Source organism: Bombina bombina, chromosome 5, assembly GCF_027579735.1.
Source record: "Bombina bombina isolate aBomBom1 chromosome 5, aBomBom1.pri, whole genome shotgun sequence".
In the NCBI taxonomy this organism is placed as follows: domain Eukaryota; kingdom Metazoa; phylum Chordata; class Amphibia; order Anura; family Bombinatoridae; genus Bombina; species Bombina bombina.
The window spans coordinates 566,730,499-566,749,186 of record NC_069503.1 but is presented as its reverse complement, the minus strand read 5'-3'; the positions used below and the strand labels follow the sequence as shown (position 1 = coordinate 566,749,186).

Sequence of the window (18,688 nt, the reverse complement as noted above, 5' to 3'; positions counted from 1 at the left end):
AACTCAATGGGGTAGGCATTGTCATTAAAAGAATATTCAATTCTCCCAATATCAGTACACTAAAGATAAGGGATGGGAGGTTTATTGTATAGACGGGCAGGCTTTATAATAAAATGGTGACAATCACTAGTATTTATGCCCCTAATATCGCTACACCGCAATTTTTATCATACCGTCAAAAAAGCCATTCTTGATTGTGCCCAAAGGTAGTTTGATTATGGGAGGGGATTTTAACCTAGCAATAGACCCGGATCTTGACTGTTCTAGAGGTGTTTCCTCGGTCCCCAGAAAATCTTACGTTCATTTAGGGCCTACCTAACTGACTTGGCTGTACACGACGCGTGGAGATTGTCCCACCCCAACACCAAAAAGATTATACTTTCTACTCTCACCCCCACCGAGTCTACACGAGAACTAGACTACATATTCATAGATGTACCTAGCCCTAGAGCTAGTCAGTCACACAGATATCTCCCCTATAACCTTGGTCGGACCATGCCATGGTCAGCTGCTCCCTTAGGTGGCCACCTCCCAGAGACACGATAGGCTTGGAAACTTGACGAAACACTACTTAATGACCCGATCATATGTATACAGATAATAAAGCACTTACTGGACTATTTCACCACAAACAAGCACACACGATGTCAACATGCAACCTATTTGGGAGGCGCATAAGTGCGTGATTAGAGGGGAGATTATTGCTTTAAAAGCAGCAAAAAATAAACAATGAACCCAACTTTTGACAGCCCTACTAGACGAACTGGGCAAATTACAAGATATTCACAAAAAAATTTCAGGTATCTTTTCCCTCCTAGCCAGTCTACAACACAAAAGAGACCAGCTCAAACTGCTCCTTGGCCAAGAAACTCAATCGTGCAGCTCTGTTTCTTAAAAAAAACATTTTATGAAGGGTACAATAAACAGGGCCAAATTACTAGCCAGACTATTACGTCAGCGTAATAAACAAACGCCACATAATGGCAATAAAAGACCCCAAAGGGAAGACCTGGTCGACCTTCAAGAGACATAGATGACCAATTTAGAAGATTCTATAAGGGGTTATATAACCTAAGAGGACCCCCCCACGTTAGGGCCCAATGCCACTGAACAGGAAATATCTACCCTACTTATCCCAACTACACCTACCATCCCTCACCCATAGAACAACAGACGGCCCTTGACCTTGCCACATTTCCCCTTAAAGAGGTCAGAGATGCCATATCCTCCATTCCCGATGGGTAAAGCCACGGGGACCTTGACGGTTTCGGATCTGCATACTACAATAAATTCAAAAATACCTTGGCTCCTCACCTATTGTCCTACTTCCCCAGGACATAGATGACAGCAAACCCTTTTCTCCCTTGGCGCTGCAGGCTCACATTACAGTCATCCCAAAACCAGGCAAATCACCAGACTCCATTCCCAATTATAGGCCAATTTCGTTATTAAATTGTGACATAAAAATTTTCGCTAAAATACTGGCCACCAGACTAAACCTAATTCTTCCTTCCATTATACACCATGACCAGTTGGTTTCATACCAAACAGAGAAGCCAAGGATAACACGGTCCGCAATATGCACTTAATTTGGCATGCCAAAGTCGAGGGCATTCCCGCGGTGTGGTTATCCACAGATGCGGAGAAGGCCTTCGACCGAGTGAATTGGTGGTTTCTCAAGATGACACTGCGGTCATTTGGAATTGGAGATATTATGCTACAGAGAATTTTTGCTCTGTACTCGAGCCCTAGCGCCAAAATTACTTTAAATGGTATTCTCTCGCAGCCTTTCCAGATAACTAATGGTACACGTCAGGGGTGCCCCCTTTCCCCCCTGCTATTTGTCTGCCTATTGGAGACCCTAGCCACCAGAATTAGACTTAATAAAGACATCACAGGTATGATTATCGGAGAAAGGGAATACAAACTCTCCATGTTCGCCAATGATATCCTGTTCTCCCTCACTAACCCTGTTAGGTCTATGCCTCCGTTGATGGGAGAGTTAAAGACATTCAACAAACTCACAAATTTCCTTATTAACTACACTAAATCTGAAATCTTGGAGTATCTCTCCAAGAACGGAGAACACTCCAGATAGCTCAAATCTGCCCATTTAGATGGTGTAAGAACTCCATAAAATACTTGGGAATTCAGTTGGCAGAGGACATGGACAAGATATACAAACTAAATTATATTCCAATCAGGGTTGCCCTGGCTAGAGACCTCTCCTCTTGGAACTCCAGAAGATTGACTTGGTTAGGGAGGATTAACACTATCAAAATGAACGCCTTTCCTAGATTACTATACATTATGCAGACCCTACCTATACCGCTTCCAACTAGATACATCGCTCAGATTCAACAACTATTCCACTCGTTCATTTGGAGGGGTGTTCAACCTAGAATAAATAAAAAGACAATGATTCGCTCGAGAGAACGGGGTGGGTTGGGGAGTCCCAGACTTAGCATTATACAGGACAAGCCATTTTCCTCAAACGCATATTTCACTGGAGGATCCATAAAACACAAAAAGAGTTGGATAGAGATAGAGCAAAACCTAAACCCAGAGACACCTCTTTCGGCCATTTGCTGGCATCCAAACTTCCACTCTATGGTCAGGAACATAGTTAATCCGATAACCAGAGAAACATTAGAGCAGTGGCATTATGCAAACAAAACAAACCCATTCCTCTCTTCCAACCCCTCACCTTTGACGTCACTGACCCATAACAATGAATTTTCAGTTACTGATCTTAGTGGGGCCTGTGAGATTGACAGAGATATTATAGACATAGAATTACATCAGGTATCTAACCATGACCAACTACTATCCCAAGCACAACTACAGGATCAAGGCTTTTCGATATTCCAGAACTGGTTCAATTACAGACGGACTCGTCATTACATACTGACCCACAAAAGTAGCAACAACATGCTAAGACCCCTCATGAATCTTGAGAAATTATACACTGCTAAACATCCAAAGAAACATACTCTATCCAGGATACACTCTATCCTGACACAACCACCACCAGGCGACCTTCCCCCCTCAATTGAGTCGTGGGAAAGAGAACTGGGTACTATAATTCTCCCCCATACAGCAGATGATATTTTCAGAAATACCAAGTCCTCTTCATCCTCAGCATACCTGGTTGAACTAAACTATAAAATACTACATAACTGGTATCTCACCCCCAAATGCCTACACAGATTATACCCATCACTTCCAAATAGGTGTTGGAGATGTGGACATTCTGGTAGTGGAATGGGACACATGTGGTGGTGGTGTAATGCAGTCAATCAGCTTTGGAGAAGTTGTATTGGGGAAATGGAGAAGGTCCTGGACTGCACATTACCCTTAGACCCCCTAGTCTTCCTACTTAATAAGTTTAGGAAATTGACCTCTAAGGCCCACCAAATTTTATTCCAAATAATGATAAATGGCGTTAAGTCCTTCATAGCCAAACATTGGAAACTACACATATCCCCAGCCACTCAGAGATGGAGAAATAGAGTATCAGAGTTAATTGAACTTGAGGAGTTTAGCTCATACAAAAACAACAAGAGAGAATCGTTTATAGAAGCCCAGGCTCTCTAGGACCACTACCTATTGCATATAACTAAGAGACTAGACATAGACCAGAGACCTGGAGCGGGCATGCCGCAACTGGGGCAGCCCTTGTCGAATACTGAATAGGAAGAGTTATAACTACTTACGTGTTAAAATTTAGAGTATTTAGAGTTTTTATACATCTTGCTTGATTGGGTTTGTTGTTTGGCAAATCCAAGAATAATATGTTTCCCCTTAAGGGGCTCAAAGGCACAACTCTTTTCACTTACTCAATTTAAGATGTGAGAATTACCTGTGAAATCTTCATTTACTTTACTTGTTTATGTTAAATTGGTCTTTGTTATTTCTTTTCTTTTATAGTTATGATGTTTTTCATTTCCATGTGAACCAATTTTCATGGCTTGTATTATGCTTGACTTATCCTCAATAAAAAGAACTTGGAATAAAAATAAGAAAAATTATACATTTAAAAAAAAAAAAAAAAAACAACTTTATGGGCTTTATAAATAGATCATCTACAAACATTTATGCAAAGAAAAAATTAGTGTATAATGGCCCTTTAAGAATAAAATGCATATACGTTTTAGTCACTTGGTCAAAAATTGCACATGTCAAATGGGGGTCCTGATCAATGGTTAAGTAAGGGGCCCCAAAATTTCTAGTGGTGGCCCTGCATGGAATGACGAACACATGAATGTTCAGATCCCTGTACATCATTACAAACAAAGCAGCTGATTAGCCAAAAGAATATAGCTCCTTGCCTCTTTCCTGCCCCTTCCTGCACATTGTTAGTGCCTAACTGCATGATAACCATGAATGAATCATTACAAATTGATGCTTGTTCTTTGTCTTCTTCATCCAATAATATATTAATCTGTATCTCACAAATCGCCGAATCGGCATAAATTCAGACTAATTTGTTTAAGTCCGAAGCCAAATGTGCATAATATATATATATATATATAACAAAGACAGATAGCTAGATACTCAGAACACTCCAAATCAATATGTTTACTGTAGTAGGAAATAAAAGTTTAATGAGTTAGCAATCAACCAAGGTTCTTTCATCAAGTAAAGTAAAATCACAGTATGCCATTCCAGGCAGATGGTCCGGCATTCCTTCAGCAGATGGCTCTGCTAATTAAATACTGGCAAAAGCTAACATAAAAAGTTTTTTAATTACACTGTGCCAAAAATTAGCAACGGCATGCTTTCTTCTATTGTTTGCTTTCATATTTCTATGTCATGTGTTTTAACAACAATTCAGAAATGTTGAAATAGTTATGACAAGTAGGCTTATCAAATGTGAAACATCCACATATTCCAAGCTTTGGGGTTTGTCGACTTATATACACATATATACATAGATATATTTTGTACCAATCAGAGAGGGCAACTGCAGAGAAAAGGAAATAAGTAACTGTTCTATTCCAAAAATTCTGAGCAGTATACAAGGACTAAAACAGTTAGATATTTACCCTAATTAAATATTTTTTTAATACGTATCATTACAAATCTACTATAATTCAAGCTTCCTCAGTTCCAAAAGAAGAAAAAAAAAAAAGCTGCAAAATTCAGTATGAGTAAGTGCATACTATTCAATGAATTTGAAGATACCAAAATATATTAATGTTTGGGAAGATTGGTTATTAGCCTTCCTCAAGTGCAAAAAATAATATTTTGTTACAAAAAGGCTAGTATTTATTTGGTTGTAAAGTTAGTTTAACAAGCCCTTACTCTTTACGATAAAAGTTTGCTTTGTCAGGTTAATCATCTTCTACTTTTCTAGAAAATGAGATGTGGTTTTCATTTAGAATGTGTAAACCATGGTCTCCTAGCCATTTTATGCTCTTGGACACATTTGGTGCACTTTTGAAATACATGTCAAGTCAAGATTTTAAATAACTGTGATGCCCCATGAAATTCATTAAAGGGACAGTCTACTCCAGAATTGTTATTGTTTAAAAAGATAGATAATCCCTTTATTACCCATTCCCCAGTTTTGCATAACCAATACATTTATAATAATAAACTTTTTAACTCTATGATTACCTTGTATCTAAGCTTCTGCAAACTGCCCCCTTACTTCAGTTCTTTTCTTAGACTTGCGTTTTAGCCAATCAGTGCTGACTCCTATGTAACTCCATGGGAATGACCTTATATATATATGTATATATATATATATCTATATATATCACTCATAAACTAGCTCTGTTTAGCTGTAAAAAAAACTGTCAAAATGCCCTAAGATAATAGGTGGCCTTCAAGGGCATAGAAATTAGTATATGAGCTTACCTAACTGTCAACAAAGAAAACCAAGAGAACAAAGCAAAGTTGATGATAAAATTAAATTGAAAAGTTGTTTAAAATGACATGCCCTCTTTGATATTTCAATTGAATTCCTTTGGTTAAGAAAAAATAAAGATTCACTATTAAATATATCCTTTAAGATGGTCTTAGACTTTTTTTTAAATATTTGGGTGTCTCAGTATCCTCCGATCTGGATAATTCTTACGCTCTTAATATTCTTCCAATATTATTTGATATTAAAGAGAGACTGAAGAACTGGCATAGTCTCCCATTATCCATCTCAGGCCGGATTGCTTTGTTTAAAATGGGTTTATTACCCAGGGCCGTCTTTAATATTGACTGGACCCTGGGCGAAAATTTTCTTGGGCCCCCCCCCCATGCAATTTCGCTCTCCACCCCAACATCCCAAAAAACAACTAAATCAATGTTTTTTTTTAATTATTAGCCCAGCAGTGGATTATCCACTACTGAGCTAATCATTTAAAAAAATAAAATAAATTGCAATATGTGAAACTAGACCTAAGCAGTACTAATAAGTAAATAAATATATAAATTCCTCCACTGTGGATTCATTTAATATTCTTTTGAATGTGATTCTGGTGTGAGGTTAGTTGGTTAAAGAGATTAAGGGCAGCCAACAGGAGCAAAGCAAGGTAAAGACTGAGGAGGAAGCATGGAGGTGCAGTATAAGTTTACTGACTGGAACAGCAGAACTACTATGGTAAGCTGTAAAATCTGAGACAAAATCTATAAAAATAAACCTTACATTAATGTGTGAAGTATCAGCATGACACTATACATCAGCCACAGCAGCACATGTCACTTCTTTGCTAGGAACAAGTTCCCTCTCACCTTGCACTAGACAATGCTGCATGGGGAAGGGTGTGTGCGCACTCACTTATTCTTCCCACTGACACCTTTCTACAAAGCACTGTTCGCCTAACAAACTTCAGTTATTTGATCTTAGGGCCACAGCAGAAAGAGCAGGGCTAAGGGGACCAGCAGACTGGATGCTGTTTGTCCAAGGCTGCATGGATACAGTGTGAGATGAGTCACAGAGCCTCAAGACTGAAGAGAGCAGTGTGTGCAGCTGCACAGATGCTCAAATCCTCACGTGCTTGCCGCTCCAGCTTTCTGCTGCATGCGCCTACAGTCAGCCCTACCCAGAAACAATCCCCACAACCAGAGCAGTGACCTGGTAACAGTGGTAACCCCAGCAGGACCTTTTATGATGCAATGGGAATGGCTGGATGCCGAGTTAGGGCTTAGCATTCAGTGCTGCACAGTGCACATCTAAAACAGCACATGGCAATAGCTTGGCATGTCACATGACACCAGCACGGTCTGGCACAGTTTTAAAATATATATATATATATATATATATATATATATATATATAAACAGAGTACTTTTGACTGTGACAGTATTAGGATTGAATGTGTGTGTTCCCCATGTCACATCAGCAGTCTGGTATGAACCATTTTTTTAGGACTCTTGGGCCCCTCAACAGAAACTGGGCCCTGGGCAGCTGCCCCTTTTGACCTGTGTTAAAGACGGTCCTGTAATATTACCAAAACTGTTATATATCTTGCAAAATGTTCCGATTATACTTAAAGGGAGAGATATCAAGACCCTTAATATTGCTTTAAGAAGCTTTATCTGGCAAAACAGAGCCTCAAGAATTGCTCTATCAAAATTACAGTTACCTCGAAAATGTGGGGTTCTTGCACTGCCAGATTTGCGTTTTTACAATTATGCTCTTTTGGCACGCATAGTGGCGGATTGGATTTTTCCAAGGATTATGCTACAAACAATCAATTAGAAAATAGCATATGTAATCCATTTCTTCCGGTAGCTCTAATACATTGCAAATCTAAACAAATATCCCAAGAAATAAAAGCACTTAAAACAATATTTAACCCTATTCAGAGTTGGTGGAAAATAGGCAAGCTTATGACTTTGGATTGCAATGTGTCAAAATTTGCTCCATTTTTGGTCAATCCCAAATTTTTAGCAGGCATTCATTCGGCGCTGTTTCAAAGATGGCACAGTCTAGGCTTAGATAGGGTAATTTAGTTTATCGATAATGAAAAAGAATCCCTCAAAACTTTTGAATCACTTAAAGGGACACTGAACCCAAATTTTTTCTTTCATGACTCAGATAGAGCATGCAATTTTAAGCAACTTTCTAATTTACTTCTATTATCAATTTTAATTCATTCTCTTGCTATCTTTATTTGAAAAAGAAGGCATCTCAGCTAAGGAGCCAGCAAATGTTTGCTTCAGGACCATGGACAGCACTTGTTTATTGGTGCTGACCAATCAGCAAGGACAACCCAGGTTGTTCACCAAAAATGGGCCGGCATCTAAACTTACATTCTTGCTTTTCAAATAAACATACCAAGAGAATGAAGAAAAATTGATAATAGGTGTAAATTAGAAAGTTGCTTAAAAATGCATGCTCTATGTGAATCATGAAAGAAAATTTTTGAGTACAGTGTCCCTTTAAGCAAGAATTTAATCTTTCAAACAAGGAGTTCTTTGCATATCTACAAGCTTTGTAGTGGAATTAATGAATGAGTCAGGTAAATGTTGGTCCTGGGCGAATTTGGAGGGTTGGTTAAATTTGGTAAAAAATGGGCATATGTCTATTTCTCCATGTTACCATCTTCTTATATCTCTTAAAAGCAGAACGAATGCAGAGAAATTATCAGTAGAATGGAATAGTATTATACCGGACAATAACACTGATGTAAGGTCTGTGCAAGTTTCTATTGTAAACATAGATCAAGTTACTTTATCCTCCACTTGGAGGGAATCGCACATTAAACTCCTCCATAAGTTCTATTTTACTCCGGAAAAAGGTTTCAGATGTGGAAATATAGATTTTAGCAAGTGCCCAAAATGTTCAAAACTTGCAGCCGATTTAGTGCACATGATATGGAACTGTCCCAGAATTAGACAACTCTGGATGAAAGTAGAATTTTGGCTAAAAAACACACTTAAGAATGAAAGTTTATTTTGGACTAGACTGTCCCTTTAAAGGAACATTTCAATGCACAAACGACATGCTCCAATGATTTAGAGCATGTCGTTTGTGTATTGAAATGTTCCTTTAAAGGAACAGTCTAGTCCAAAATAAACTTTCATTTTTCAGATAGGGCATCTGATTATAAACAACTTTCCAATTTACTTTTATCACCAATTTTGCTTTGTTCTTTTGGTATTCTTAGTTGAAAGTTAAACCTAGGAGGTTCATATGCTAATTTCTTAGACCTTGAAGGCTGTCTCTAAGCTAAATGCATTTTGACAGTTTTTCACCACTAGAGGGTGTTAGTTCATGTGAGTCATATAGATAACACTGTGCTTATGCACGTGGAGTTTTTAGGAGCCAGCACTGATTGGCTAAAATGGATGTCTGTCAAAAGAACTGAAATAAGGAAGCAGTTTGCAGAGGCTTAGATACTCACAGAGGTAAAAAGTACATTAATATAACTGTGTTGGTTATGCAAAACTAGGGAATGGGTAATAAAGGGATTATGTATCTTTTAAAACAATACAAAATTCTGGTGTAGACTGTCCCTTTAACTAGATTTTGAATGAGATGAAGGACAAAGATATCACATTAACTTGAACATAATGTTTTCTCCTACCTTTTCTAATGGGATAGAATAAGGGACTTGCTCTGCTGATTGTTTATTTGAAAATAGTCAAAAACTGATTAGTGTTTAAAATTATTATTGCAATGCACATTTTAATCAAATTAACAGCTGCCAATTTAAAATCATCTCTCTGGAGTTTATAATGTGAAAAGATGCCCCTTATTTCAGTTCTTTTCTTAGAATTGCGTTTTAGCCAATCAGTGCTGACTCCTATGTACAGTAACTCCATGGGAATGACCTTAAATTTATATATATATCACACACAAACTAGCTCTGTTTAGCTGTAAAAAACTGTCAAAATACCCTGAGATAAGAGGCGGCCTTCAAAGGCATAGAAATTAGTATATGAGCCTTCGTAACTGTCAACAAAGAAAACCAAGAGAACAAAGCAAATTTGATGATAAAAGTAAATTGAAAAGTTGTTTAAAATGACATGCCTTATCTGAATCCTGAACGTTTAATTTTGACTAGACTGTCCCCCAATAAATGCCTGAGCTTGGGACCCGCTGACCTCATTTTATGTTGCATACTTAGCAAAGGACTAACTTACTACAGAATGGGGACATTTATCATTATGCAAAGTTCCCAGCTAGAGAACCTGTCCATTTGGGATTGGGCTTAACAAGCAGCATCCCTGACTTTTTAACATTTTGCAAGCCCTGCTCTAGCGCAATTGTAGCATCCCATATATATTGCATTTTTATTCTGGCCTTGTAATCTGGTCCAAAGTTATCTATGGTTAGTAATCCGAAATATTAAATGCTCCAATGATTTAGAGCATGTCGTTTGTGCATTGAAATGTTGCTTTAAAGGGACAGTCTAGTCCAAAATAAACTTTCATTATTCAGATAGGGTATCTGATTATAAACAACTTTCCAATTTACTTTTATCACCAATTTTTCTTTGTTCTCTTGGTATTCTTAGTTGAAGGCTAAACCTAGGAGGTTCATATGCTAATTTCTTAGACCTTGAAGGCTGCCTCTAAGCTAAATGCATTTTGACAGTTTTTCACCACTAGAGGGTGTTAGTTCATGTGAGTCATATAGATAACACTGTGCTTACGCACATGGAGTTAATAGGAGCCAGCACTGATTGGCTAAAATGCAAGTCTGTCAAAAGAACTGAAATACGGGGGCAGTTTGCAGATGCTTAGATACAAGGTAATCACAGGTTACCAACTGTGTTGGTTATGCAAAACTGGGGAATGGGTAATAAAGGAATTATTTATATTTTAAAACAATAAAAAATTCTGGTGTAGACTGTCCCTTTAACTAGATTTTGAATGAAATGAAGGACAAAGATATCACATTAACTTGAACATATAAAGGCCCACTTATCAAGCTCCGTATGGAGCTTGTGGGCCTGTGTTTCTGGCGAGTCTTCAGACTTGCCAGAAACAGCAGTTATGAAGCAGCGGTCTAAAGACCACGGCTCCATAATCTGTCCGCCTGCTTTGATGAGGCGGACAGAGATCGCCATAATTCAACCTGATCGAGTACGATTGGGTTGATTGACACCCCCTGCGTGGCCGCGAATCTGCAGGGGGCGGCGTTGCACCAGCAGCTTTTGAGAGCTGCTGGTGCAATACTGAATACGGAGAGTGTATTGCTCTCCGCATTCAGCGATGTCTGTCGGACCTGATCCGCACTGTCAGATCAGGTCCGACAGACCTTTGATAACTCGGCGTCAATGTATTCTCCTACCTTTTCTGATGGGATAGAATGAGAGACTTGCTCTGCTGAAACTAGTCAAATAAAAACTGATTAGCGTTTAAAATTATTATTGCAATGCACATTTTAAATCAAATTAACAGCTGTCAATTTAAAATCATCTCTCTGGAGTTTATAAGGTCAAAAGAAGATGCAAAGTATCTTAATGATCGAGGGATAGATTATGTGTGGAGCGCTAAGTGTAGCGTACAAGCGATAAGTAGTTATAGTGCGGCTCTTTGTGCTTGTCATAAACAGCATGTAATATGAGCTCTGGTTAACTATTATGCGAGACAAAAAAGTTGCACAAAAAACTCCAAACAAAAAATGTAACAGTACAGTTACACTTATAATAACACTGATAAAAACATTTATTTTAAAAATATTGCATTAAAAAGTTATAAGGGGTCTCAGAGCATTATCACAGAGATACATATATCCAAACATGCATATGTATGTATGTTTATATGTGTGTACATATGTATTTAAGTAGTAATGTGTTTTACTCTATATTTACTGTACATATTTCACATTCCAATATTCTTCACTTACAGGATAATGTCCTTTTTTTATTTTAAATACATATTTTTATATATCTATCTATATATACCTGTACCTGTATATCTATTCCTATAGATAAGTATTTTACATGAACATTAACAGATATTTAAATAGAAATATATATTTAGTAATAAAAAGAACATTATTTTCTACGTGAAGTACATAGGAATAAAAATATGCGTTTTATGCATCGTGTTTTGCGATTTAGATTTTAAAATGGTCGGGCTACCGCAAATGACAATTTAGTAATCTTAACGCGTGTTATTGAAATATTACATATAAAATATTAAAATGAATAAAATCTTTACAAATTATTAAATATAATGTAAAATATATAGATATTCTATGGATTATTTAGAATATTTTACAGTAGCTGAAGTCAACACGGTCGCAATATTTTTGTGTGTGCACATTTGGTTTCTGCTCACAAGCAAACTTTTTACTTTCAACTTGTAATACAAGGGCAACCCGATGCGCACAAAAAGGTTCGGTCTAGCAAAGTTAAATACAATAAACGTCGGGCTAGCGTGACGTATGAACTCTGGTTAAGTGTTACACAAGACAAAAAAGTTCAAAAATACATTTAACAGTACAGTTACAATCATAATAACACAGTCTGATAAAAAATATTATATATATATATATATATATATTGCATTGAAAAAAGGTTCTAAGGGCTAAAAGATATGAGGTCTCAGGGCTTTAAAGGGGCACTAAACCCAAATTTCTTCTTTTATGATTCAGACAGAGCATGCAATTTTAAGCAACTTTCTAATTTACTCCTATTAGCCGGCCCATTTTTGGTTCAGAACCTGAGTTATGCTTGCTTATTGGTTTGCTAAATGTAGCCACCAATAAGCAAGCGCTATCCAGGGTGCTGAACCTAAAATGGGCTGGCTCCTAAGCTTTAAATTCCTGCTTTTTTAAAGAAAGATAGCAAGAGAACAAAGAAAAATTGGTATTAGGAGTAAATTAGAAAGTTGCTTAAAATTGCATGCTCTTTCTGAATCATTCAAGAAAACATTTGTGTTTAGTATCCCTTTAACTTCGAGATACATACATATCTAAATGTCTATATGTGTGTGTGTGTGTGTTTACATGTGTGTACATACTGTATGTGTATCTGTTTTATTGTATATTTGCTGTACATATTTCACATTCCAATGGTCTTCACTTACAGGATAATGTCCTTTTTATTGTAAATACATATTTCTGTATATACCTATACCTGTATATTTATTCCTATAGATATATAGGTATATATAAGTATTTTACATATACAGTATCAGATATATATAGAAATACATATTTAATTATAAAAAAAATTAAGATATACAGTATTTTATGGATTATTTCAAATATTTTACAGCAGAAGAAGTTAACGTGGTTGCAATATGTTTTTAGCGCGTCTGGTTTATGCTCACAAGCAAACTTTTTACTTTTTACTTGTAATATGAGCGCAACCCGACGCACGAAAAAAAAGCCTCACTCTAGCAAAGTTAAATAGCGCTCCACTCGTAATCTAGCTCCAAGTCACCCGTTTTTAATGTATTACTTGCAGTACAATACAAAACTTAAGATGTAATACAAACATGAAAAAGACTGGACCTGACAATCAAAAGTAAACTAACTGTAAAGGAGACTACAATGTATTGAATAGCCTCATTTGAAGCATTTTATAGCTTTTCAGGGAATATTTGTAACTTTGATACTTCAGTCTTTAATACTTGCCCTAACTGTATATATCAAAAGCCAGAGATTTCTTTGTCAATATCAGCTTCTCACACAATGTAACTATTATGAAGATCTGTTCTTTACTATACTGTGACTGAAGTAAAAAAGAAGAAATCTCTAGTAAAGAAATATATATTTTACAACTACTGTGAAATCTCAGGAACAATGACCTCTACTCTAAATAAATGTATCGTTCTATATTAACATCTGCATTTTCATAAATTGTATGTATTTGCTGCATTACTTATAGCATTGTTTCCAAAACCCAGTCATCAAAAACTTTAATTTACTATATCTTAACAAGAACACTGATTATTTTATACAGTATGTGCTCTAGTTAAAGAGACATCAAACCCTAATTTTTTCTTTCAGGATTCAAAAGAAGAATACAATTTAAAACTTTAATTTATTATATCTTAACAAGAACACTGATTATTATATCTGTGCTCTAGTTAAAGAGACATGAAACCCCATTTTTTTCTTTCAGGATACAGAAGTAGAATACAATTTAAAACAACATTGCAATTTAAGTCTATTATTTAATTTGCTTAATTCTTTAGATATTCATTGTGAGAGCTATAGTAATGCACATGGGTGAGCCAGTCACACAATGCATTTATGTGCAGCCACCAATCTGCAGCTACTGAGCATATTTATTTTCAACAAAGGATATCAAACGAATGAAGCAAATTAGATAATAGAAGCAAATTGGAAAGTTGTTTAAAATTGCATGTTCTTTCTAAATCACGAAAGAACATTTTTAGGTTTAATGTCCCTTTAAGATATAATGAATATCTGGCCTGTTAAGGGTCCTGAGGCCTGGGGTTGGGAAAAGCTGCCTTATGCCTTATAGGGTTATTTGGGTAATAACATCTATAAATAAATAGGAATATTTGAAATTCAAGTTTGATTATATTAACTTTATTATAACATTTGCTGTGTTATTATCCTTCTCTAAGATAACAACCACAAAGCCCTCAACTTCCTGAGATTACCGGATAGCTGATGCTAAAATATTCTAGAGCTGCTTATAGTTACACATGTATCATAGGGGGACAGTTCACCCAAAAACTTTCTCCCCTTTAAATTATTCCCAATGATCCTTTTTACCTGCTAGAGTGTATTAAATTGGTTGCAAGTAGCTCCTTTACTCATATTTCAGCATTTGAAATAGCTGATTTAGCTTGTGGTTTCCCAACCTATACTGAAAGTTTTGATACTGGCGTATATGCTATTGACAAGCCTAAGTAAACATAGCCAGCAGAAGAGATTACACTCTCAGTGGGGGGCATGATAGTTAAGTAATAAAATGATAATTTCCATTGTTCTCTCTATGTATTGAGCTTTGGTGTTCCAGACAAATATAAGATAAGGAAGAAAGAGTGTGTACATAAAAGTGATAACATAATGAGATCTGATATTACCTGAAGCTCAACCCATTGTAATAGGCTGTGGTTTCAAAGCACAAAACCAGCTACTTCAGATACACAAATAAACCCGAAAATGCAATTTCTCAAATATTTTATACTCTGCAGTTGGTATAACAAGTCATTTAAAATACATTTATGGAAAAACAATTTTACAGTGTACTGTCCCTTTAAGGGAACATTCATTTAAAACTGGTTTAATAAACTGTGCTCAAATTCAAAGCCATAACTTGAAAAGCAATAAAACCACAATCCATGTATTACGTGGTTATGTTAACCTATTTGACAGCTGTAATAAGCAAACTTAGTCAGATACTCCTCAATTATATCTAGCCGGACAGAAAATGATCAAATTAGTCTCAGAAGACATGTAATCTATTTTATAATGCCTGCAACTATCGGCAAATTATTTTTTGTTCTGTGATCATATTCTGTAATAACTAAATTAATGATACAAGTTCTGGGATAGAAGGCCTCTTACATTTATAGACAGAAACTGATACCAATATTTTAAAAATATTGCATTAAAAAGTTATAAGGGGTCTCAGGGCATTATCACAGAGATACATATGTCCAAACATGCATATGTATGTATGTTTATATGTGTGTACATATGTATTTAAGTAGTAATGTGTTTTACTCTATATTTACTGTACATATTTCACATTCCAATATTCTTCACTTACAGGATAATGTCCTTTTTTTATTTTAAATACATATTTTTATATATCTATCTATATATACCTGTACCTGTACATCTATTCCTATAGATAAGTATTTTACATGAACATTAACAGATATTTAAATAGAAATATATATTTAGTAATAAAAAGAACATTATTTTCTACGTGAAGTACATAGGAATAAAAATATGCGTTTTATGCATCGTGTTTTGCGATTTAGATTTTAAAATGGTCGGGCTACCGCAAATGACAATTTAGTAATCTTAACGCGTGTTATTGAAATATTACATATAAAATATTAAAATGAATACAAATTATTGCAAATTATTAAATATAATGTAAAATATATAGATATTCTATGGATTATTTAGAATATTTTACAGTAGATGAAGTCAACACGGTCGCAATATTTTTGTGTGTGCACATCTGGTTTCTGCTCACAAGCAAACTTTTTACTTTCAACTTGTAATACAAGGGCAACCCGATGCGCACAAAAAGGTTCGGTCTAGCAAAGTTAAATACAATAAACGTCGGGCTAGCGTGACGTATGAACTCTGGTTAAGTGTTACACAAGACAAAAAAGTTCAAAAATACATTTAACAGTACAGTTACAATCATAATAACACAGTCTGATAAAAAATATTATATATATATATATATATATATATATATATATATATATTGCATTGAAAAAAAGTTCTAAGGGCTGAAAGATATGAGGTCTCAGGGCTTTAAAGGGGCACTAAACCCAAATTTCTTCTTTTATGATTCAGACAGAGCATGCAATTTTAAGCAACTTTCTAATTTACTCCTATTAGCCGGCACTTTTTTGGTTCAGAACCTGAGTTATGCTTGCTTATTGGTTTGCTAAATGTAGCCACCAATAAGCAAGCGCTATCCAGGGTGCTGAACCTAAAATGGGCTGGCTCCTAAGCTTTAAATTCCTGCTTTTTTAAAGAAAGATAGCAAGAGAACAAAGAAAAATTGGTAGTAGGAGTAAATTAGAAAGTTGCTTAAAATTGCATGCTCTTTCTGAATCATTCAAGAAAACATTTGTGTTTAGTATCCCTTTAACTTCGAGATACATACATATCTAAATGTCTATATGTGTGTGTGTGTGTGTTTACATGTGTGTACATACTGTATGTGTATCTGTTTTATTGTATATTTGCTGTACATATTTCACATTCCAATGGTCTTCACTTACAGGATAATGTCCTTTTTATTGTAAATACATATTTCTGTATATACCTATACCTGTATATTTATTCCTATAGATATATAGGTATATATAAGTATTTTACATATACAGTATCAGATATATATAGAAATACATATTTAATTATAAAAAAAATTAAGATATACAGTATTTTATGGATTATTTCAAATATTTTACAGCAGAAGAAGTTAACGTGGTTGCAATATGTTTTTAGCGCGTCTGGTTTATGCTCACAAGCAAACTTTTTACTTTTTACTTTTTACTTGTAATATGAGCGCAACCCGACGCACGAAAAAAAGCCTCACTCTAGCAAAGTTAAATAGCGCTCCACTCGTAATCTAGCTCCAAGTCACCAGTTTTTAATGTATTACTTGCAGTACAATACAAAACTTAAGATGTAATACAAACATGAAAAAGACTGGACCTGACAATCAAAAGTAAACTAACTGTAAAGGAGACTACAATGTATTGAATAGCCTCATTTGAAGCATTTTATAGCTTTTCAGGGAACATTTGTAACTTTGATACTTCAGTCTTTAATACTTGCCCTAACTGTATATATCAAAAGCCAGAGATTTCTTTGTCAATATCAGTATGTCTTTGCTTCTCACGCAATGTAACTATTATGAAGATCTGTTCTTTACTATACTGTGACTGAAGTAAAAAAGAAGAAATCTCTAGTAAAGAAATACCGTATTGTCCCGAGTATAGGCCGCACTTTTTTCCCCTAATGCAAGCCTTTAAATTAGGGATGCGGCCTATACTCGGGGTGTTACACAATTTGAAGCAGCTTTCCAGAGTATCCCGTCTGCCCGCCCCCCACTGTGATGTCACACACACACGGAACTTGGCTGTACACACGCCGGCGCGCTGTAGGGATCCCTCACCATCTCATCTTCACCACCGCTTGGAGCGCTTATGAATGCCGTGGGTGAGGTATTCGAGTCTTGAATGTCATAAGGTGGGTCCCCAAGATCAACACTTGTATTACCAGCGTGTGACTAGGTGTGTGTAACTCGTGATTTTTGCATCAGTGTTGGATGTGGATTACATTGTGAGGATTTTTGCAGGGGGCAGAGTGAAAGGAGAGTGTGCCGCACAGGGAAACTTTGTGGAGGATTTCTTTCAATAACAGTGACGGTAGATTGTATAACTACACATGTACGGTATACCAGTATTTTTATGATCACTGAAATGGCCGGTAATACCGGTAAAACAAAATACAGTAAAAATAAAATCAAATACCGTAAAGTCAAGTCCCCAAGTACTGGTAAATGATTCTTTATTCCATGGTACGTTAAAAAACAGGATAAAAAAGGAATACTGGTTTAAAAAAGTCTTCCTTTTTTTGTATCCTGTTTTTTTCAAGCACCATGGAATAAAGAATCATTTTTACAGTATACTGTATTCTACTTTGAGTTTCTTCTTTTTTTTTACCAGAGTGGATATTGGCAGCCTGTGTAATGTAATTTCTTTAAAATGGCACCAAACTTTAAGGGTGCGGCTTATATTCAGGTGCGGCCTATACTCGGGACAATACGGTATATATTTTACAACTACTGTGAAATCTCAGGAACAATGACCTCTACTCTAAATAAATGTATCGTTCTATATTAACATCTGCATTTTCATAAATTGTATGTATTTGCTGCATTACTTATAGCATTGTTTCCAAAACCCAGTCATCAAAAACTTTAATTTACTATATCTTAACAAGAACACTGATTATTTTATACAGTATGTGCTCTAGTTAAAGAGACATCAAACCCTATTTTTTTCTTTCAGGATTCAAAAGAAGAATACAATTTAAAAC

The 18,688-nt window shown here is 35.8% G+C and overlaps 1 protein-coding gene across 1 annotated transcript in view; it reads right to left on the bottom strand.

Annotated features, from left to right (window-relative positions):
• The window catches only part of SEMA5A (semaphorin 5A), a 1,142,184-nt gene that overhangs the window by 549,768 nt on the left and 573,728 nt on the right, over positions 1–18,688 (bottom strand). Inside the window, exon 8 of the mRNA XM_053715801.1 lies at positions 2,708–2,762. Coding sequence (XP_053571776.1) covers positions 2,708–2,762 — 55 coding nt within the window. The remainder of the gene's footprint in view (positions 1–2,707; positions 2,763–18,688) is intronic.